The sequence below is a fragment of the Magnolia sinica genome, chromosome 6 (assembly GCF_029962835.1).
Source record: "Magnolia sinica isolate HGM2019 chromosome 6, MsV1, whole genome shotgun sequence".
Taxonomy (NCBI): domain Eukaryota; kingdom Viridiplantae; phylum Streptophyta; class Magnoliopsida; order Magnoliales; family Magnoliaceae; genus Magnolia; species Magnolia sinica.
Window position 1 is genome coordinate 9,570,145 of NC_080578.1, and position 23,034 is coordinate 9,593,178.

General features: G+C 39.6%; 1 protein-coding gene across 8 annotated transcripts; it reads left to right on the top strand.

Annotated features, from left to right (window-relative positions):
* The first annotated feature begins 3,701 nt into the window (after positions 1–3,701).
* Positions 3,702–13,404, top strand: LOC131248204 (vacuolar protein sorting-associated protein 32 homolog 2-like). Of its 8 annotated transcripts, none has more exons than XR_009172169.1 (6): positions 3,702–3,907; positions 5,905–6,000; positions 9,768–9,867; positions 10,885–10,970; positions 11,072–11,161; positions 13,141–13,404. XR_009172169.1 is itself a non-coding variant. In XM_058248341.1 (5 exons), the coding sequence occupies exons 1-5, from the start codon at positions 3,836–3,838 to the stop codon at positions 13,195–13,197; spliced, it is 408 nt and encodes a 135-aa protein (XP_058104324.1). In that variant the 5' UTR covers positions 3,702–3,835; the 3' UTR covers positions 13,198–13,404. The 8 variants fall into 8 exon arrangements, 6 of the variants coding, with proteins under 6 accessions (XP_058104324.1, XP_058104327.1, XP_058104328.1 ...); XR_009172170.1 differs by having other exon boundaries at positions 5,946–6,000; XM_058248341.1 differs by lacking the exon at positions 5,905–6,000 and having other exon boundaries at positions 11,081–11,161; positions 13,129–13,404.
* The last annotated feature ends 9,630 nt before the right edge of the window (positions 13,405–23,034 follow it).

The window sequence follows — 23,034 nt, forward strand, 5'->3', positions numbered from 1 at the left end:
GTATAGAGCGTAGGTGTATTTTAAAAAAGAAATGAAATCTCTCACATGTATGTGGCTTACAAAGCCATATAACATTGCTAAAATCATCAATGCAAATTAAAAAAATTATAACCAGATCCAACCTAGCTTTACTTCAGCAGGATCTATTACCTGTACCCGTCCCAAAACCAACTAGACGTTTTTTAACCGGCTCCAAAAGGTGAGACCTGAGAGTTGGGCCATGCCATATTTTCCTACCATATTTAAAATGCAATAGTCGGCGCTGTTTTTGCACGGATTAGGTGCTTCATGTGTCGAATGAGTCTTCTCTTCGAATTGCTAGTGTACACAGCCGAAGAGGCACATCTACGACATTTGAGCCATCCAAGAGGTGGACCCCAACCTTGAAGATCATGTAGTTCCAAGAATAGGCCAAATACATTCACCGATGAGTGGATTGGCTTGATTTATTTATTTTTCATATTGTACCAAGTGCATTAGATCTATACCATTCATCTAAGTAGGCCATGTCTTGGGCGCGGTTAACATGGATCCCTGATTGGGGGGCACACTGTGATGCATGTGCCTTACATCACTCTATTCATTTTCATAGGAGAGTGGTGATGACCATTAAAAGATTCTTATCGGCCACAAAAGTTTTGGATCAAGCCAATATTTGTAAATAGATGTTTGAGAGAGATACGATTAAGTGTTCGCTCATATTAACTGATAAAAGTCTTGAGATTTGGTATGTGGGATCTTTCAATTTAAGAGATTTTTGGGATGCTACATCCACAGTGAGAACCAAAGCTTGTAGCAATTGAAATCAATGTATGAAATCATCAGATAATACATGGCTCAACAAAATCCATGTGGGGCTTACTGTGATGTATGTAACATTCAAAATGTCCATTTGTTTCTCCAACTTATGTTAGTATATGTAAGCCCAAAAATCTAGTTCATCTAAAACTCAAATGAATTACACCCAAAAATCCGATTTGGCCAACCCTGAAAAGTCTCTTTATCATAAGCACAAGTTTGTATCACCCAAATACCTTAAAAATGTGCTTATCTACCACATCACCGTCACCGACGGGAATTTGATTCATGTCGGTCATGTCTATAAATATGGAGCCAACTTCCCTCATTTGGAGGGACGATAAAGAACAATGAGCAAGTAGGGAGAGCTATGACCAGTAGGCAGTAAGTAGTAAGAGCTAGCAAGTACTCCGACAACTCAAAGAGCCCTTCTCTCTCTTATGATTTTCTTATGCTCATTTGTTGCCGATTTTTAGAATTTGTTGATCAACAGAGTAGAGTTAGAATAAGGGATGCCCAGTTAGCTCTTTTCACTAAAGAATAACTTAGCTTCCATCAGTCTATTCTCACATCTTCTTTAGTTCACACCAACATCACACACATAACATATCAACACTACACACCTACCACTCTTTATTTATTTTTTTTTTAAAATTTTTTTCCCTCCACATCTCTAAAAAATCTACAATCTCATAAAGTAGAGACCACACTTAATACGGGTGAAAAATGACACAATCTTTTCTTTTTTCATCACCGAGGTACTAAAGATCTCCGGCTGCAAACCAACCACAAGAGTCATTTGAATCAAAAGATTTTCAAATATCTCTTTTCGAAAACAAATCTAGGATTTCTAGCTGCTTGTAGATTTGAAGCTTATTTTCGCTAGTGCGATTTCAAGTCATACCCATTATTTCATCAAAGTCCATAGCACCCTGTTGGGGGCCTTGCACAAAACCTTAGGATCTAGCCTCCCAAAACAAACCAGAATTATGGAATAATAAAGCAATGAAATAAATCAAAGCATAAACCACATTACACAAGAGATTTTTACGTGGAAAACCCTCAAAGAGGTAAAAACCACGGGACCTCGTTCAGATCAACAATCCACTATAAAATAGAACGTTACAACCTTCTTCACTCACGCAGGAGTGGATAAACAATGAGAGAATAAAAAAACGGAGAGATCTCACCGATTACGAGGACGTAGAAGCGCTGAGATATAAGTTGCACAGTAAATAACCTCCACGAGCATAACCTCCATTCTACAAGCTTCCTCTCTTTCTTTCTTTCACACCCTTGATAACCCTCTTGTGTTTTTCATATATATAGAACAACCCTAGGAACCCCTAATTATAGTTTTAGGAAACTCCTTTCCGCATCCCAGTTGTAAAAGGACTCAGATTTTCACAATCCGCAAAATCGCGGAACGAATCTGCGTGACCACGACCGATCGAGACGAGGCCACGACCGGTCGAGCACCACCTTCGACCGGTTGAGTACCCCAGAGAAAAATAGCCCAAAGTCGCTGGACTTTGAGTCGAGTCAGGGCTTGACCCCACGACTGGTCGTGCACCAGCCCTCGACCGGTCGTGTGAGGCTCATGACTGGTCGAGCACGGGTCAAAAAAACCCATCACACCCTCCTCTACACAGATAAAAGAGCACCAGAAAAGAGCAATGGGCGAGGAGAGAGTGTGAGCCAGCCAAAGGAAAAAAGTTAGCCAGAAGGGCAGCTTGCATGTGGGGGCAGCGTTCCATAAATGCTTAGATGCCATCCAAACCATTCATAATGAGTACCCCGAATTAGAGATAATTGGGATTAAGATTTTCCTTCTCCCTTAACTTTATTTATATTAATAAAATATTACGAAAATGTATATTCTCCCGTCCATTTACTGCAGTAGTCATATAGTATAAACAGTTTAGATCATTGAAGCGTGACTGGTGACCAGTCAACTACACTTGTAGGGTGAATGGAATTGCTCATGCTTGTATTTCAATTGTTTTTTTTTTTTTTCGACAATGATGGCTACTTGACGATTGGGCCGGTCTAATAGACAACCCTGGGCCAGCCTAGAATGGGGCCTAGGGTTCAAGCCCCACACCATCCCTAGGCAGCTTAGGGGCTAGCTCTAGCCCTACAGAGTCAGCTGCCTGGCCCATTGCCAACCTTAACAGGAATTATACAATGACTGTTGGATGTAGCTTTCGAGCCACAAGCCATCCATGATACGTTCGGTGAATGGACGGATGCGATTCATACATTACCCTACCATTGCTACGAGACATGAGATATGGTTGTAGCCCTACCGTAGTAGAGCTCGTCTCCCATCTTGTCAACGAAGATAGGTCTATTTGGAGCGTGGAACGATAGCACTGATGTATCTAAACGTGAAGAATGTCCTGATCACCTGGAACTGTACAAGGGTGTAGTTTAAAATACAGACCCGTTTATCATTTCACCTGGTAAGAGACCCGTCGCATTGACCCGGCCCGTTTGCACTGCACTCCAATTCTACAAGCGCACCATCCAACATAATTCTACACGGAAATATACATGCCAATATAGAAGGTATTATAGAAATCAAAACCGTGAATAAGGTCATACTCACTTCATAGAACCTATGATAAAAATATAATATCATTTAACTTTAGTTCGGGCTAAAATCTTATGAGTAGAGATGGACGGTTATAGATAGAATTATAAATTTTCCAAAAAGACAACATCATTTTTTTCGTACATGAGATATGAATGACTCCCATGAATTTTAAAATAAAAACAACGCTGTGTACCACACGATTCACTGATCTAATATCCATGACGAGTGTCATCTTCTGCACGTGCGAGCGCGTAGAGATGTGTGATGATTTGCGTGTACGACTCGTAAACCTCCAAAAAGAAACGGGGCGTTTTCCTGTTTCCCGCTCCGTTGTCTGCTCGTCTCGATCGTCTCTCTTCCCCTATCAACAAAGACCGTATAAATATACGATCCAACCGTACATACGCTCTTTTCAGTACTCTTCTTCTCCGTAAAATCATGTTTTCCAGGCTCTTCCGCAAATGCACAGAAGAAACCCATCACCTCTCCTCCTCCCATACGCTCCAGCAGGTATTTCTCTCCGCTCTTCCCGTATTCTCCGTTTCCTATACGTAATGCGCATCGCATATGCGTATTTTTCTTTCGATTGAAGTGCATTCGCTTCAGTTCATTTATTTCTAGTTTTTCTCAACTGCAATTTCTTGATTATTTCGACTGTTCTTGCGAATTAGGGCAGTGGAATTTGTACTGTGTAGGCATTTTATTTTCTTATTTTTAAATAATTTTCGGTGTTTTCAGACATGAAAAATACAAATTACTACATCAGAGATGAATTACGGATTCGTGTCTTTTTTTTCTTTCTTTCTTTTGATCTACCGAAGATTGAAGAATTTATGGGGAAATTCTATTTAGATTTCAGATTAGGGATGTGGTGAATATTCCGCGGAAGGATTTTCTCATGATTGCAAAACCGGCATTCTTAGCTGCTTGTAAGAGCAACTTGAAATGTAATTGGGAATTAGGTCGTGTTTGGGCGTACCGTGAGATTGTGAAATGTAATTGGGAATTAGGTGTTTGTGGTGGTTTGGAAAACTCAAGTTGCATTGAGCAGGCTAGATTTTCTCTGCTTTTGCTGCCCTGTATATCAGTTGAGATGAGATCATAAGAATCGAACACGATCTGACAGACTGATAGTAGTGCTTTGCACAGTGGAACCCTAGAATTAGGTAGAATCTCTGGCCGATGATAAGAGCACAGTTGCCACCATTTGAGCAATGTCCAAATTGTCATTTGAATGCATCACATCATGGGCCAAATATATCACAATACATTCCTGGTATGTTAGGGCAACTTCTAAAGTTATCGACCTTTATGGAATTAAATTCCATGGAAATTATCCCGGGAGGTGATGCTATGCATTTGTATCACAATGTTTTGACGAAGACACAAACTGCACTTTCCTACATGAATCCATAACATAGACATTAGTATCATATCGCCGGATGAATTTATCATGATACATTCCCAACATGGCATGGTACATTCCATATTTTGAACCTTACGTTTAAGTGAATCGATTCAGTGAATGACATGTTAAGATGATTGAATGCAATATCGATAGTATTGGTCGAGATTATCGGTATCGCACAATGCTGATCTGTTATTGGGTTGTAGTTGGAAATCTTCCCAATATCGGTCAATATATTGAAATGTATCACAATGTATCGATGATGTATCGAACGTATCAATGATATATCGATACATTGCGATATTTTGAAAATATGGCTGTTGTATATTACTTTTTATTGTCGATATCAGTGTTTTAAATAGCGGTAGCGTGATGCATAGTGCTCAGCCCTCTATAGTGTGTAGCGTAAATACGTAGCGTGTAGCATAAGCTACACGATATTTCTATTTTTTAATTTAAAAATAGGACAAATATAATAAATAGTGAAAAAAAAGGGAAAAAATATTAAAATGCCTAAAAGATGATTCATTTTATCAATTATAAGCATGTTCAAAAAAGTTATTAGTTATCATTTATCAAAAGCCAATCCACATACATAAGCCAAATCAAATAATTATCACATCAACAACTTCCTAAGCAAACCACTTTAATTAATAATGTCTAATTGAAACCACAAGTCACAATTATGAAAAGAAATAAAAATCCCATAGGTTAAAAGTATCAAGTACAATACAAGTGTCACATTCCTCAACATTAGAAACAAAGAAAACGTGAAAAAAATAATAAAAAAACTAAAATAGTAAAAAAATACTTTGTAGCTTACGCTACGCGCTACGTAGCTGTAGCGTACGCTACGACCCCTGTAGCATGCACTACAAAGGATTTACGCTATTTGGGACGCTACGTAGCACCACGGCCACGCTACACTACGTAGTGTACGCTATTGCTACGCTATGGGCGCTATTTGAAACACTGGTCGATATGTATTGGCAATACCTCAAGTGTGTCAGCCCTTTTGTGAAATAATTGGAAAAATTGCAGTTTTTTTTTTTTTTTTTTTTTTAATTTTCTGAAATTTTTCTTTCATTGCCTTCCTAAGGGGATTTTGACCACTCCTATTTCATTGTTTGGAGAGGAAAGGGGATTTGGGGGTGGAAATTGAGATCAAGAGCGTGTGGCACTGGAACTCAAATTAGTGAGTTTTTGCAGATTCGAACAACTTTTTCTTATTTAAATCCTTTGGAATCAATGGAATGAAGTTCATAATCCATGATTTTACGACTTTTGTGTTCTCAATCAAGGGTTTCGACCTTTGATTTTTGAATTTGGGGAAAATGGGTAAAGTTGGAGAAATCTGAAATTTCCCCCATTTCATCCATTTAACTTGTAATTAGAGGTTGAAAAAATCACATTAGGGCTTGTTTGGGAGCGTGGATTTGGAACCCCCTAGATTTGGAATCCTCCTGTTGTGTTTGGCACCCTGGGTCGTGAATCAACTTTAATCCAAGAGTAGCTATGCATGGTATACTTATAGGGGTTTGAATTTAATTACTAAATCAACTTTAATATCTCTAATTAGTGGCGTATGTAATATTTGACACAATGGTTGTACTAAGCCCACTTAAATATATGTTTTACTTGAAAATGATGAAATTCCAAGTCTCGGATGGGCCACAAGCACAAGATCATATCCGATTTACTAACCAATGATTTTTAACCGTTGATTTACATGGACAATGTTTGGACGGTGTTGATCATCATATTAAAGTAATTATAGTTATGCAACTGATAATCTAATTGTTTTGGGATATCATTAGTGGGCCATGTGCCCAATAGAATAATAGTATGGTGACACACATGTTACACATGCAACTATGGAAAGGATTTTAGATGTAATCCAAGCTCTCACTGTGGATTTCAAATCAAGGATTTGAAACCCCTATTTACTTTATGGTGCCAAACGACCCCTTAAAGTGCTTAGAGGTTGATATTATAGATTGATGGAACTTTTTTGAAATTATATATATATATATATATATATATTCTTAATTAAAAATGTAAAAAATTAATCAAAAAATAATTTTATTTGAAAACAATTAGATTGACTAGTTGTTATGTATGCCTAATATTTTTTTATTGATGAGTGTATGTTAATCCTAACATCAGTCACGCTCGAGGTGTTCCAAAATAGTAACAGTGGCCGTAACGGCCACCACCGTTACCGTTATGATATGGGCCATTACGGCCCCCGTATCGGCCATGACGACCCCTTGTATTGGTCGTTATGGTCCTTTTTTATTTTTTGAAAAAACTGTTACAGGACCATTACGGAGCCGTTTTTTCTGTAACGGCCATTACGGCCGTTTCGACCCTGTAACGTGTAACGGTTACGACCGTTACTGTTACGTAACCGATTTTGAATACCTTTGTCATGCTTGTTTATTTAGTTTCAAATATATATATATATATATATATATTAATATTAAAAAATATATATATATTTAAAATAAAGGCACCATTTATTATAAGATATATTTAGTGTAAGTATTTAGTACATTGAATGTGCTAGTAAGTGATATGAACTATAGAAATGTTAGTGATTTCTCTACTTACTATTTTATATGAACTGATTTTAATACAGTTGTATCACTTCTATCTGTCAACACATGGTTTTGGACCCTATACAAAGAAAACTTATTGTGTACTTGATTTTTGTTAATCTTTTGAGTTCTGACTTGATATTTGTTCCGAGAACAGCCTGTTAAAATTCCCGAACTGGTCCAAGTCCTTGAGTTTCACTCTCAAGGTTAATGAAGCCATCGTGAAAGCAGGATGAATGAAATATTGTATTTCACGCTAATGAAAATAAAATAAAATAATAACACGTGTGTGTGCCCGCGTGCCAGGTACAATGATCCCAAAAAATTCTAAGCTCAGTTAGTACAACGCCAGGTACTCTCTAATCAATAATGCCTTTTCTAATCAATGGGCAATTGGTATCTCTTTAGTCATGGATGATACGTTGAAGGATCAAATGGTTACTTTATCCTTCTAGCTAGGAGGTGACTCTCTGTCAACAAATGCGTGTACGTCTGGAAAACTGGAACATGTTTACTAGTTGATACCTTTATGCATACTTGCGTAACACACATACACGTGTTGATTGTAAGGGTGGCAAAATCGTTGGCCTAAAAAAGTCCCAAGCCTTAAAGAAAATATGTTTTTTATTCTTGCATTGCATTTCACATACAGCCACATGTAATGGTACTGAAGGTATTGAGATGGGTGTTGCAAGGATGAGGATCTTGAGATGGATGTGTAGGAAGACTAGAACGGATAAAATTAAGATGAGATCATCTGAAGCAACATAAGAATAGTCCCAATAGGACGTAAAATGAAGGAGAGCCAATTTAGACAATTCATCCATGTGCTATGAAAACCCGAGGAGACCCCTATTTGATTAGGGTTGAAAGGTTTGTTCACTTACTGAAGAGAGAGACCTAAAAGAGCATGGATCAAGATGGTTAGAAGGGTTATGAAGCCTTGTTCACTTACTAAGGATAGGGTGTTTGATAGGAATGGTGAGTGAGTTCATACAATTGACCCTAAATGGCTAGGACTAGGCTATGAAAATGAGGTGACAGGGATGATGATGATGATGATACAGTGGCGTCCCAAGAGTTCTTACAATATATACTCAAGTTTTCAATTTGTCCAAGTGGGGTCCCATGGTTTAGTGATCCAAACCACTGACATAATTGGACCTACTTGGGATGGTCCATACACCAAATTTGTCCAAGTGGGAATATCCCAACTCTTCAAGACGAGTCCAGCAGAATGATGGTTAAGAAAGAAATATAACAGTTGTCCAAAATCAACCAGAAAAAGCCAAAGATTTAATTTCTAGGATCTTCCATCTGTGGGATTTTTTGTATGTGGGCCATCTCCACTGTGGACTCATTAACAACTTGAATCCCTGAACCATGATCCCCACTTGATGGAAAACCCAAGCATATTTTACAAACTCTGGGACGGAGCATTGTATAATGCCTTGTTAATTTTATGCATCTAGATTTTCCAGAAGACTGATAATTTTCTTGGAACATTGGATACAATTAGTTAATTTACTGCACTTCATTTATGATAAATGGTTTGTTAGTTGGTCTAGGATGTGTATATGAATGTAAAAACAATCATTATCATCATCTAAGCCTTAACCCAACTAAGTGGGGTTGGCATGCACAGGAAGGCAATGCTGTTTGATGTTCTGCATCAGTAGAAAATTTTGTGTTGTCTCTTAGGGGGTGTTTGGCACATGGTATTGGGAAGGATTAGATGGATGGGATTCAAAAAATGTAATTATTACATATGACAGGGATTGTACCCTGTTACCATGGGATAAGCCTAATTCCATGCTATGTTTGTAATACGGTGGGATTCACTATTTAGTTTGTTGTACAATGAATAGTTATACCCACCATCATTTGAAACTATTGAGAATAACATGTGTTATATCCAAACTGTTCATCTGTTTTGTAACCTCATTTTATAGCATGGGCCTAAAAATGAGGCAGATCCAAAACTTATGTGGCCCCAAAGAAGTTTTCAACGGTAGGTGTTCAATCCCCGCTGCTTTCTGTGGTGAGATCCACTTGAGCGTTAGATCTACACGATTTTTTGGCCAATGCTCTAAAATGATCTCGAAAAATGGGTGGACGGTGCGGATATAGCCCACACATCATGGTGGGACCTACACAACTTGCTCACGTTGAGTGGAATTGGCATGGGACCAAATGCAATTCCATCTAATCTAATTATAGGCTTTTCCATTCTTCCCAAACATTGAGTGGAATTGGCATAGGACCAAATGCAATTCCATCCCACCTAATCCCATCTAATACCATGCGCCAAACGCCCCCTTAGGAGTTTCAGTTTGATTGTTTGATGCTCTTTGTTTTGCAGACTCTGGAAGTGTTGGAGGAAAAGGAGAATGTTTTGCAAAAGAAGATCTCCATAGAGGTTGAGAGGGCAAAAGAATTCACAAGGGCTAAAAATAAACAAGGTCCGCATTTTGTCATGCTTGTATTCCTTGTATTGCAATTATGGGATTTTAGTTATTTTTCATAGTTCGATTAATCTCTGCTTCCAGAATTCAAAAGTTATTGTCCAATATCTTCTACTTTTTCCTCTGAGCTCATAAAAAGATCCATTTACAAAGCCGTGGAAATTCAATGCCAGTACTCCATTATCTGAGCAATTCCATATATGGTACAACATATGGTGCTGTGCTACTCCAATATGATCATGCTTATCCTTTTCCTACAAATTAAAAGTCATAAAATGCCACCCTCTTTAAGTGCCACAAGGAACATCTATTCCATGATGCTCCACATTTGATATGATTGTGGTGCAGCTACACGCATTTACCATGCTGAAATGTGGCTTCGTAACCTTCTCATGGAAACTGAAAATTCATAAGTCACACAGCAGATGGTATGTCACCTCTGTATTGTTCTATTCCTAGACATGGAGCGGCTGGATCTGGAACTAATGAGGTAATATAAATCCCTGTTCAATGTGTATGTGCATGTTTACTAGTACTTTCAAGGAGTTTGTGATAGGACTTTTCACTACTCCTTGAATAGCAAGTAGCTATAGGTATATCAATAAATAGTTTCATTCATTTCTCTTATTATTCTTAGTGTCCGTAATCCTCAATGGTTCATTTAGTCAACTCTTGCTGGCGTCAAGTGTGCTACTCCTAGCAGCCCTTTGAGAGTGAGTTCTGTGAGTTTGTGTGGCGGCCCACTTGTTTGTCCTTACCCTGACATCATAGCCTCGCATCATCATTATTTTAGCCTCTGTTTCTATCTATTTGCAGCTAGCTTTATGAAATCCTATTCAAAGAGGAATTCTCGTGCTCGCTCAGCAAATGTTTGATGACTGGCTGCCCACCTGACAGCAACCCTCCCCCTTCACCTGGGCTGTGGACTGCTAGGGCAATCTCTATCAGGCAAAATTAAAATAACTTCATTTATTTTCTTTAAAAATAGTTACTTTTGGTTGGTTTTTCCACCAGCTGCACTACAGTGTTTGAAGAGGAAGAAGTTCTATGAAGGCCAAATGGAGCACCTTGGAAATTTTCAACTACGTATTCATGATCAGGTGACTCAATACTGACAAGATTTACAAAATGAAAATTTCATTGAAGGGTACTGCTATTTCTCTCCAATATTTCTGTACTAATTTCATTCAAATGCTGGAAGGAGGAAAAGCTACCACAGAAGCTGCCAACACATTGTGGACAGGTGCAAAGAGTAAAGGATAGTGTGAAAAAGACCTATACAAAAAGCTCGGTAAGTTGCTTTGAATGGGCCACCTTATATGTAGATATTGTATGCAAAAGCATGTATATGGTAGTGAGACTCATCTATTTCTGGTTGTCTTTCCTCTTTTCTTCTTATAGCCATTATATGGTGAGACCTTGTAAGTGATTTCAATGCATGTTACCAATAACCATAATGGGTTTCCATGATAATGGTATTATGGTAGTGAGGCTCATCTACATCTGTAAAGTGTTCCTACTAGTATTTTTGGACTGGGATTCAATTACTTTCAACTATTATGTTATTTTTTCAAAAGGTGGAAGTAGGTGCATCATCAATTTGCTCGCATGAGAAGTATAAGCTACTCATTTTATGATCTTGTTCATTGACGCTAACATAATCATCATCACCATCACCGTCACCGTCTAAGCCTTATCCCAACTAATTGGAACCGGCTTCATGAATCATTTTCTGCTTCGGAGACGCCAACATATAAATTATAAACCATATGGTATCCAAGATTACAAAATGGAAATTACACTTGACAGCAACTTTAGAACCCGGACTAGACCTCGATCTGTTCTTGTGTGTGGTCTGTCCAACTGGCTGCCCAACGCCAACCAGTCAGACCTGCTTTCCTGTTTTGGCCCAGAAATCTGGTGTCCTAAAAAATAATAGAACAATAGACGGTTGACAATGCAGATAGCCTGCTGGTTTAGAGTGTTTGCTTTGGTGTAGGCTCCGGCTTTGACAGAGAGAGTTGCATTTTTTGACATGACAGCTCTCCCTATAAAATTGGCTGGGTTTTAGGGCGACCTGGACTGTTTTGGTGGCTGGTTCTGGCCCAAACCGGTCCAAATTCCTTGTCCGGTCTGGGTTTTAAAATATTGCTTGATTGGCAAGATGGGCAAACCAAAACAGGAAGTTTTTGGCGCACTAGTTAGAGAAGTTGGTAGAGGTCTTTTTTTTTTTTTGGTAAGATGAGAATTTTATTAATCAAAGCAGAACACAGGAAAAAAAAAAAAAAAAAAGAGGAAAAGAACAAAAGAAGAAGAAGAAGAAGCGGGGGGCGCCCCCCCCCCCCCCCCAAAAAAAAAAACCCTAGGAGCTCAGTCCCTGAACAGAACTAGAACTCATGAGAACACCCCTGCAGCGGGAACGCTAACATTCCGAAAGTTGGTAGGGGTCTTGGGTTCGAAACATCTATCTTTTTATGAATAAACTGTGCATGTGCGAATACTTGGTTCAAGTCACATCGAGTCAACCAAGTCCTTGAGTCCGCTCGACAAATTGTGCCGAGTCAAGACCAAGTCACACTCTGTGATTGAGTTTCCTAGTGACTCGAGACCAAGTCAGGCTCATGATTGAGTTCCCTAGTGGCTGAGTTGAGTTGTCTCAGCCGAGTTTTCGAGTTGTGTCACTGAGTTTAAAATCTATGGTTTGGTCCAAGGTATTTGGCTTTTATTGATATCCATTACAAGGTATTCCATAATGGTAATGGTGGTTGTAACGGCCACCACCATTACCTTTACGATACGGGCTGAGGCCATTATGGTCTCTTTTTTTAATTAAAAATAAAATAAAATCTGAACAACCTGTATCGTCCCTGTAATGGACCATTACAGGAGCCTTTACAAGGGGCATAACGGGCCATTATGGGGCTGTTGCCCCCTTTATGGGGGGCATAATGGAGCCGTTACAGGGGTTGTACTGGCCATTATGGGTCGTTCTTTTCGTTATGAACCCATAACATGTAACGGTTGCCACCGTTACCTTTACATAATGGCCTTAACGGCCCTGTAACGGCTGTTACGGCACACCATGATTCATTAGCTGCATAATGAATATCTTAGAACTATATTTTCCCACATATAATATGGAAATATGTACATTTCCATTTTTTTTCCCCCAAATAGAACTGAGCTGTCTCTCTTCCTTCTTCTTCTTTTTTATTTTATTTTTTATTTTTTTTCTCTTTACTTCTAATTGGGTGGCAGTTTTCATCACAGCAGCTTGAGCTGGAACCCAGCGGCAACTATTCTGGTGCTTTAGTGCCCTACAAGTGAGCAGAAACTAAAGGTAAGTGCAGGCGTCCATCACTTGGAATAGTTGTGATTTCTCATGAAGAGGTAGCGCCTCAGTAGTCTAATTCTCAAGTGTATGTATATATTCAAGAAATTTTTTAGAGGAAGTTGATGATTGATGTTTGTAATCTTGTTCCTTCTATTAAAAAAATTCATGTTTCTGATGGGCAAGCAACAGCAAAGAATTCAGTTTTTCACAATTAATGACTTTCCAATGCTGTTGGCTTAATAGATCTAATGGGTGTTTTACTTCAAGAAATGTTCCACTGCTCTCAGAGCACTGTAAGTTGTAGTGGGTGTTGTATTGGTACACTCAGGCAGTCAATCCATTATTCTAGACCGTTCATTAGGTTAGCCCATATTTCATGGGCTACCATGCCAACATTCCACAGCTTTGACAAAAATTAGCCACTTGATCAATGGCCTTTAATGTGAACGGTTAATGAGTGTTTATGCAAAAATATCTAGTCAAGCTGATCCATCTGTTTGTTAGGGCCTGCCATGGATTGGTTATGATTCTAAAGAATCAACTTTGTTACGCAATCATAAACATGCCATCAAATGCTAGTAAAAAGGATGGCTATAGAATTTAAAGGCCAAATCAAGAATGGATTGGATCATCCGATCAGTTGGAATTTTGCATGCTTGCCCATTAAATGTTTTCTGGACTTGATGGACGGTTCAGATCAATTGAAGTTAACGGGCACAACTGAAAGAACACCAGAGCATCTCTTTAACTTATTGGAGCTTTTGGTGATTTAGCTGAATTTTATTTGCATAACATCCAAATGCTCCTTTTTTTTCCTTTTCGTTTTTGTTTTTTTGTTCTGGTTTTGTTTCTTTTTTTCCTTTTCTTTTTTTTTTTTAGAAGCAAACAGCACAAGTCGGGACTGTCTGCTACTGGAAAATCTGTAGGCCCACCATGATGCGTATGTTTTATCCACACCGTGCATCCATTTTGCTAGCTCACCTTATGGCATGCGCCCAAAAAATGAGGCAGATATAAATCTCAGGTAGACCACACCACAGGAGACAGTAGCGATTGAAAGTTGACCATTAAAAACTTTCTAAGGCCCACTGTAATGTTTGTTTGGCATCCTACGTGTTGATTAGTCAAACAGACTTGGATGAATAGAAAACACAAATATCAGCTAAATCCAAAACTCTTGTAGTCTCAAGAAAATTTTAATGGTGGGCATTCAATCACCTCCGTTTCCTGGGGTGTACATCGAGTTGAACCAGTCAAGTTGGCCTCAGTTTGACTCGACTTGGCCACTAGCTGACCTCAACTCGGCTCGGCTCAGCTCAGTCCTCGAGTCTGACTGGCCAGCTCGGCTTGGTTTGGTCAGTAGCTCGCGCCAAATCGGGCTGAGTTCAAGCCAAGATTGATCTGAGTTCACCATTGATGCATTTTCACAAACACCTGGACTGTACTTTCAAAATCTAATTGTATTTGAGATAGCAGCAATAGTTTTACGGGTATCTTATCAAGCACCTTCTAAGCAATATAAAAAGAAAAAAAAGAAAAAAAAAGGAGGGGTATTGATTTCATATACATATCTTCCTTGCCACCGGCTACACTTCTTTGAGTCATGTCATCAAACACTTGTGAGCAACATTAATATCAAAGTAACTGTGTCACCGAACTGGTTCCATCCGAGTTTGATTTGAGCTAGGTCTGATCTGAGTCAAGTCAAGTTGGGCAAGCTTGGACTCGGCTTGAACTCATTTTCGACCTCAAAAAATCAGCTCAACTCGGCTCGAACTCAACTTCGTACCACGTCGAATTGAGCTTTTTCAAGTCGAGCGAGCTAACCGAGCTAGCTCGGTTCGTGTACGCCCCTACTGTTTCCTATGGTGTGGTCTGCCTCCGTTTTGGGCTTGGATGGCAGGTGAGGATAAAACACATACATCATGATGGGCCCACAGCTTTTCCAGTATCACACAGCATCGACCCAGGCACGTGCCCTACTACGCAATCCGAGTCCATTTCCGGTGGGTAGGCGATTCTCAGGGGAAGATGCTGAAGAGGTCATTTGTGGCACATGCATGTGAGATCTGGGCCTTTCATCATGTGGGTAACGTGAAACAGGCCTCTCAATCTGAGAAAATTTGCCGTTGCACTCATCAGGCGACTCTAATGTCAGGTGCTCCAGTGCTCTACGGTGTTCCTAGTGGGCGTATTCTATGACAGTGGGCCTTCTTGGTTAGTGTTCTATGCATGCGCGCAACCCACCTGACGAGTCACGTTCTTTTGGAGTGCAAGTGAATCGCCTGTTCCACTGTCGTCTACCTGAGATTTGAATCTGCTTGAGTTTTGGGACCATGTCCTAAAATGGTATGGGAAAAAGGATGGACAGCGTGGATATATATCACATTCATCAAAGGTGAGCCCCACGGTCAGAGTAACACCCACTACCATGTTACCCGTGTGACACCTGATCTGCTCCCACGTGTTTTATATCTATGCCATACATCTGACATTTTAGAGCATGAACCCAACAATGGAGCAGATCCAAAGCTGGATCAGTTGGGAATAATGACAGGTGAATCCTTCTAGTGTCCGCTGTAATGTTTATTTGTTGAAACCTTTCCAGGGCTCCCTGATGTTTGTTTGCCCTCTAACATGCTGAATGAATGGAAGGGAAAATACAAACATCAGCTTGATTCAAAACTCTTGTGGCCCGTTGAGTTTTTTATGACGGTGTTCAATCACCACTATTTCTTATGGTGTGGTCCACTTGAGCTTCTCATCTGACTCATTTTTTGCCTCATGCGCTAAAATGAGCTATTAAAACAGATGTACGGGATGGATATAAAACGCAAATCACGTTGGGCACAGCCCCCAACACATCACCACACCACATAGGTGTTGCGGGCAACACCACCTTATCCGCGTGCCACAACTAGGGGTGTACACGGGTCGGGCCGAGTCGAACTGGCCTCAGCCCGTCCAGGCCCGTTCAACAGCCGCACCAGGCCCGAACCCGGCCCGGCCTGGTCACCGGGCCAACATCACCAGCCCGAACCCGGCCCGGCAACAATCGGGCAAGTTCGGGCCGAGTTCGGGCCAGTTTCGAACCTTCGAGTTCGGGCCAATTTCGAACCTTATGGCAAGTTTATGAGAAGGGCTTTGGTAGGTAATCCGCGTCCCATTATAATTTACAAGTTCATGAGAGAGAGGATATATTATAATTTTACTACATTTACATACATTTAACAAAGCATAAAATAAAACATTTTATACAAACTGAATACAGTCATACACTACTAACTACTGTCGAGGAGATTCATCTGAGCCCGAGCTGCTACATAAATCTTCATATACGTACTCATTCACCTCTCCCTCTTCAGAAGGTGGAGATAGCTTTTTATCGCCCTCCTCTTGTATAGTTTGAATTAGATTTTTCAAACTATGTTTGTGAGAAGATTTATACGTAGTTCCCAACGTCCTGTAAAACGCACCCAGACTGGAGAGAAACTTAGCTGAATTCTTACTATTTTTCTCTTTACCCGTGCAGCTTGAACCTGCTTCGACATCATGTGGTCTTGGAGGACATCGCTGATGTGTAGAAGCTTCTTCCATACTGCGCTTTAAGGCGAGTTGAAATTGTTCTTCTTCCAATGCTAATAGTTTAGCTTCCTTCTCTGCCTCAGAAAGTTTGGATTGAGGAGTGGAAGCTTTTTTGTTTGAATCAAGAACTGCTTGGAAAATAACTTGGATTTCTTTTGAGGCTTTAGGACATGGTCTTGCATCTCCACCCCGACAGGATAAGTGTAATCTAAGCCGATTAGTTTTATTAACAAACTTGGCTCCATACAAATTACACAAAATCTTGAACTTTCCAGACTTTGGAGAATGGACTAAGGAATCATAGTCACAAACGTTAATCGATGGTTCGCTTGAAGACATATCTACATATTGTGTTGGAAAAGTATTTTAGGCTTTTTAACAATAATGAAATATCGACATAAGATAAAAGCAATTTATGGATTAAAAAATAATAAAAGTCAACATAACTGATAAATAAAAATAAAAGTCAGTAAACAGATGTAAAAATGCATTGCGCAGCTTGCATAACATTCATCAACATAACAGATAAATAAAAATAAAAGTCAGCAGACAGATGTAGAAATGCATTGCGCAGCTTGCATAATATCCTTCAACATAACAGATAAATAAAAATAAAAGTAAAAAAAGTACCTATTACAATATTTGCAAATTCAAATAAACTAAGAAGATCATAACATCCATCCCAAACATCCATCATATTGCTGTTGTTTCATGTGTTGCGGCTTCATTCACATTCTCCTCATCTTCTTCATCAAGAACACCTCCTAGACTCGGACGCAACCAATCTTGTGTACAAATTAATGCTTCTACTGTATCTGGTGCAAGGGAACTTCTAGTCTTGCTCACGACCCTGCTCCCTGTGCTAAACGCAGATTCCGATGCCACTGTTGAAATGAGAATTGATAAAATATCTCGTGCCATCGTCGATAGTGTAAGATATTTTCCTTCATTAACTCGCAATTTCCACCATTCCAAAACATTAAACTCTGAATCCTGTCGTAGTATGACCGACTCTTTGAGATATATGTCTAACTCTGATTCTTTCGTGCTTGTGTCTGTATTTTCTTTTTCTAAGAAAGACATGAAATCATCATCGTCCAAGCTTGAAGCAACTTGCGATCTAACTTCAAAAACGCTTGGTGTGGACACTGTGGTTATGTACGCGTTGTACAATGCTTCAATTGCGTCACGAACCTTCGAGGTTTCAGATATTGCCTTTTCAGTAGGATAAATCCTCGTGAAGATATACTTAATATAACTCATTTTGCGCCGAGGATCAAGAACAACAGCTAAAGACATTATCAGGTGACAATCATCCCAGTACTTATCGAACTTCATTTGCATACCACCTGTCATGATTTGGAGAAAAAATGGACCGTCATTAGCAGCTTTCTTCAGGGCATCTTTGATCTTCCACATAGCTGGAAGAAACATATTTGTTATAGGAAACTTATTGTCAAAAAATATTTTTGTAGAATCATAAAAAGCCTTAAAAATTTTGTGAATTTCTTTCGCTTTACTCCAATCATCTTCAATAGGCAACCAAGCATATGTTCTATCACACGCTGCATATTCTAGAAATGCAAGTTTTAATTACAGGGCCGAATCCAACATCTCAAAAGTCAAATTCTAACATGTGTATACATCTAGCTTCAACTTCAACATTTTTTAAGACTTCAAATTCTAACATTGGACGATGTCATTCCATATACTCAATCTTGACGGCAAGCCTCTAATGTACTTCACACTCTCCCTCACATTCTCTATAGTTTGGTCAATTGATTTCAACCCTTCTTATACATTTAAGTTCAGAATGTGTGCACAACACCGAAATATTTTTCCCTCAAAATGTAAATTGTCAGTTGCCTTGAACTGGTTACGTAAGAATGATATTACACTGTCATTTGTTGAAGCATTATCTAAAGTTAATGAACTGACTTTTTTTAATGCCCCAATCTCGTATACAGTTGTAAATGCAATCAAACAGTCAAACCGGAATGGGAAGGTGGAAGGTGGCGAAAGTTCAATATTCTCTTGTAGAGTTTTCAATTTTCATCAACATAGTGTGCAGTCAATGAAATGTAATCCTTTCTTTGATTTTGCGCCGTCCACATATCAGACGTCAAGCTTACCCTTGAAACCGAATCTAAAACTGCTTTCAGCTTCATTTTCTCATTGGCATACATCTTCATGCACTCCCTCTTCACAGTAACACGGGAGACCTTCTCAAACTGAGGATTAAGGTATTTGCTGTATCCCATAAATATTTCACTCTCTACCATCTTAAATGGCTGCTCATCAATGATAATAAGCTTTGCAAACCACTCCTTTAGTTTCTCTTTTTCAAACTTATGAGTGGTAAGCGTACCTTTTGAAGCAGATCCTTCGGACTTTGTAAATGATAGCAATTGTTGGCCTGAACGTGGAAGTCTAGGTCTCCTTGCCCAGCTTTGTCTATGTTTGTTTAAATGAGACGTCGACCCCCCGACATTTTTGGTATATAGACTTTTGCAGTGCATACATCTAATCTTAAGGACATTGTTAACTACTACTTCTTCAAAATCATCCCAGACAGTTGACCGTTTCTTTCCTTTGTTTGCAGCTGAAGACCCCTCTCCCTCAACAACAAGTGGTGAAGTGGCTGACGCACCGACACTAGGGTTAGGTTGGACTTCATCCTCGCTAGCCATATCTAAAGATATGAAACAATTTCATTTATCCTTATACCTTAGTAAAGAATTTCCTAAGCTGATAAATCAGTTATCTATTCAATGCTGGATAGATAGTAATGTTTTCATTATTTAATTTAAATGCTACGCCAAAATTTTGACACCATCTCCCCTTATCTCTCCAGAATATATTAATCTTGTATTTGATTCACACGTCAACTATCCACACAAAAGTGTGGATATTTGATGAGGAAGTAAATGCAAGAAATATATCCAGAGAGAATTAGGAGAGACAAACCGAAACAAGCATGTGCATTTAAATTAGAATAAATGAAAATATTAATATCTATCTAATATTGAACTGTCCAAAAAGGGACAATTACGTAAGAATTTCTATGCATCCATGAACACACTCAATCTATGTCTGGCAACATAGAAATCCTCAAATGGGTAACTGATTATCCTATATTACAACAAAAATATAAAAAATAATTAAATCAGTTACCCATTCAATGTTGAATAGATAGTAATGCTTTCATTATTCAATTTAAATGCCACGCCAAAATTTCGGCAGCATCTCCCCTTATCTCTCCAGAATATATTAATCTTGGATTTGATTCACACGTCAACTATCCACATAAAGTGTGGATATTTGATGAGGAAGTAAATACAAGAAATATATCCAAAGAGAATTAGGAGAGACGAACCGAAACAAGTATGTGCATTTAAATTAGAATAAATGAAAACATTACTATCTATCCAACATTGAACTGTCCAAAAAGGGACAATTTGAGAATTTCTATGCATCCATGAACACACTCAATCTATGTCTGGCAACATAGAAATCCTCAAATGGGCAACTGATTATCCTATACTACAACAACAAGAACAAAAAAATAAAAATGTATCTAATAGGCAATTGGTATAAGCATAGATTAAGACTAACTAACAAAAACAGAAAACATTTGTGATAAAAGATTTCATGTGGAGCTTTCTAGTATATACTATATACTCATACATGAAGTCCTATTTAAAAGCAAAAGAAAATCAAGCTACATTCCATCCAGCGTAGATCCAATTTTTTAGACGGTTTAGATTTAGGTACATGTGTGATGCATACAGAAGCTGAGTGCGTACCAAGGCAATATCCATACCGCTCATTTTGAATGTTAGATGGGCCACACGACACCAATGACACACATCAGGGATCCCCTAGTCCATAGAAGGGTGACTTCAAAATAGTTGGCAGGAAAATCAGTAGAATTTCTCCTTTACCAGGAGGAAAATTTAAAGGAAAATTGATTTTTTACCACGAAATTTCTTAGGAGTTGTCATTTTATTCTATAATGCTATCAGGGTAGTGTTTTTTGGGAGAGAAACGGCCAAAATGCCTTCATTATTATTATTATTATTATTATTATTATTTTTAAATAGGGAAAAATTAAAATTTGTGGGGCCCATGTGGCATGTATATGACTTCCAACCCGTTCATCATATGAGTTACATGTGAATTTTGAATAGATAGGGTGGTGTATATTTTTGTGAACCCGCCTTATGATTAAATCACACATATTTTCAGTTCATCTGATTGTCTTGGTGGATTGTATTTGTTGGACGGATTAGATGTCATACATATACTATACAGCCCACAATTCTCAAAATTACTACTTTGTTAAAATAAGAATTACTATAGGATTTTGAGGTAAAACTGCCAAGGGGTTATGCAGGATACTCTCTTGGTTGCTGGAGAGTATAATGATTCATATACATGCACTAAGAACTTAAATATTGTCATGTGCATAACTCAAGTTAAACTGTCCAAATCTACATACCAACTGTAGATTGGTCATAATTTCAAAATTAGATTGATCAAAGAGTTCTAAACTCTGATTAATGGACCATTTGTTCAGTGAATAAGGACCATTGGTTATGTTTCATTTTAACCGTATTAAATTCACAGCAATAAGCCGTTCAGGTGAGGATGTAATTTCTTTATTTTATGTGACATGTGTCATGATCAGTCATCAATTTCAACTGTTTATTCATTCTTTCATCTGGGACAAATGTTAGATTGTAAAAATCATGCTATACAATAGTCCTAGCGTCATGAAAAAATGGAGTCACTTGCAAGTAAAGAAACGAAATAGTTCCAATCATCATCTTGAAATGTCTATTCTATATATCAAAAGAAGCAAGATTTGATCATGCCATGCATCCGATCTATAACACCTAAAAATGGATGGTTATAAAAGATGGCCCACTTCAAAAGGGTTAAGCTCATCCAATCAAGGTGATGTTTTACCATGACTTTCGATGAACGGCCATGCCGTTTTTGGCATCTTGGATTCAGAATCTCCTATTATTATGAAATAAACACAAAAAAGAGAGAGATTTGGAATTCACACTGAGAGAGAGAGAGAGAGAGAGAGAGAGAGAGAGAGAGAGAAATCATACTCGTTGCAGTTAGACGGAAAGACGAGCGAGCTCTGCTGGACGGATGGCGAGAAGAGTAGAGAGGCGGAGGTCCTCTGGCGGTTGGACGGACGGACGAGCAGAGAGAGGCGGAGGTCCTCTGGTGGTTGGACGGACGGACGAGCAGAGAGAGGCGGACGGCCTCTGGTGGTCGGACGAGTAGAGACTGAGAGAGGCGGACGGCCTCTGGTGGTCGGACGAGCAGAGAGAGGCGGACGGCCTCTGCAGGTCGGACGATCAGAGAGAGCGGACGACCTCGCAAAAAGAGGCGGACGACTTCTAGTGGTCGGACGAGCAGAGAGATGTGGACGGCCTCTGCTGGTCGGACGATCAGAGAGAGGCGGACGACTTCTGGTGGTCGGACGAGCAGAGAGATGCGGACGGCCTCTGCTGGTCGGACGATCAGAGAGAGGCGGACGGCCTCTACTGGTCGGACGAGAGAGAGAGAGAGAGAGAGAGAGAGAGAGAGAGAGAGAGAGAGAGAGAGATTTGGTGGGGTCGGGCAGGGAGAGAGCGAGCAGGGGAGAGGGTTTGGTGGGGACGGCTGGGGTCGGGCGTTTTCTCAAAAGGGAAAGGGAAAGCGACCTAGGGATTTTCTTAAAGGGGTATATATATACACGTATGGCGAGTCGGGACGGGTCGGGCCGAGTCGGGACAGGTCGAGTCGGGTTTCGGGCCGAGTCGGGCCGAACTTGGACGTATCCGAACTCAGCCCGAACTCAGTTTCGGGCTGCAGAAACTAGCCCGTCCTGACCTGAACTCAGTTCCGGGTCGGGCCGAGTCAAGTTTTTTCGGGCCGAGTCGAGCAAGTTAACCGGGCTAGCACGGTTTGTGTACACCTCTAGCCACAACCACGACCATGAGAGCAGTTCCTCCAACTCATCAACAGTCCGCATACCATTCCTGTTGATCCGGACCGTCCAAGCAGCGGGCTGGCTGTGGCGGACAATATCAAATGACAGTCACAAAACACCGCAGTCTAGCATGCATGAAGGAAGGGCGCAAAAAACGATAAAAAAATAAAATAGAAGTCGGTGATCCGAACATAGCGATTGGCAACTAAGGTGGGCCCCGCAGTGTTTTTGGGCCACTTCTCTTTTTCGT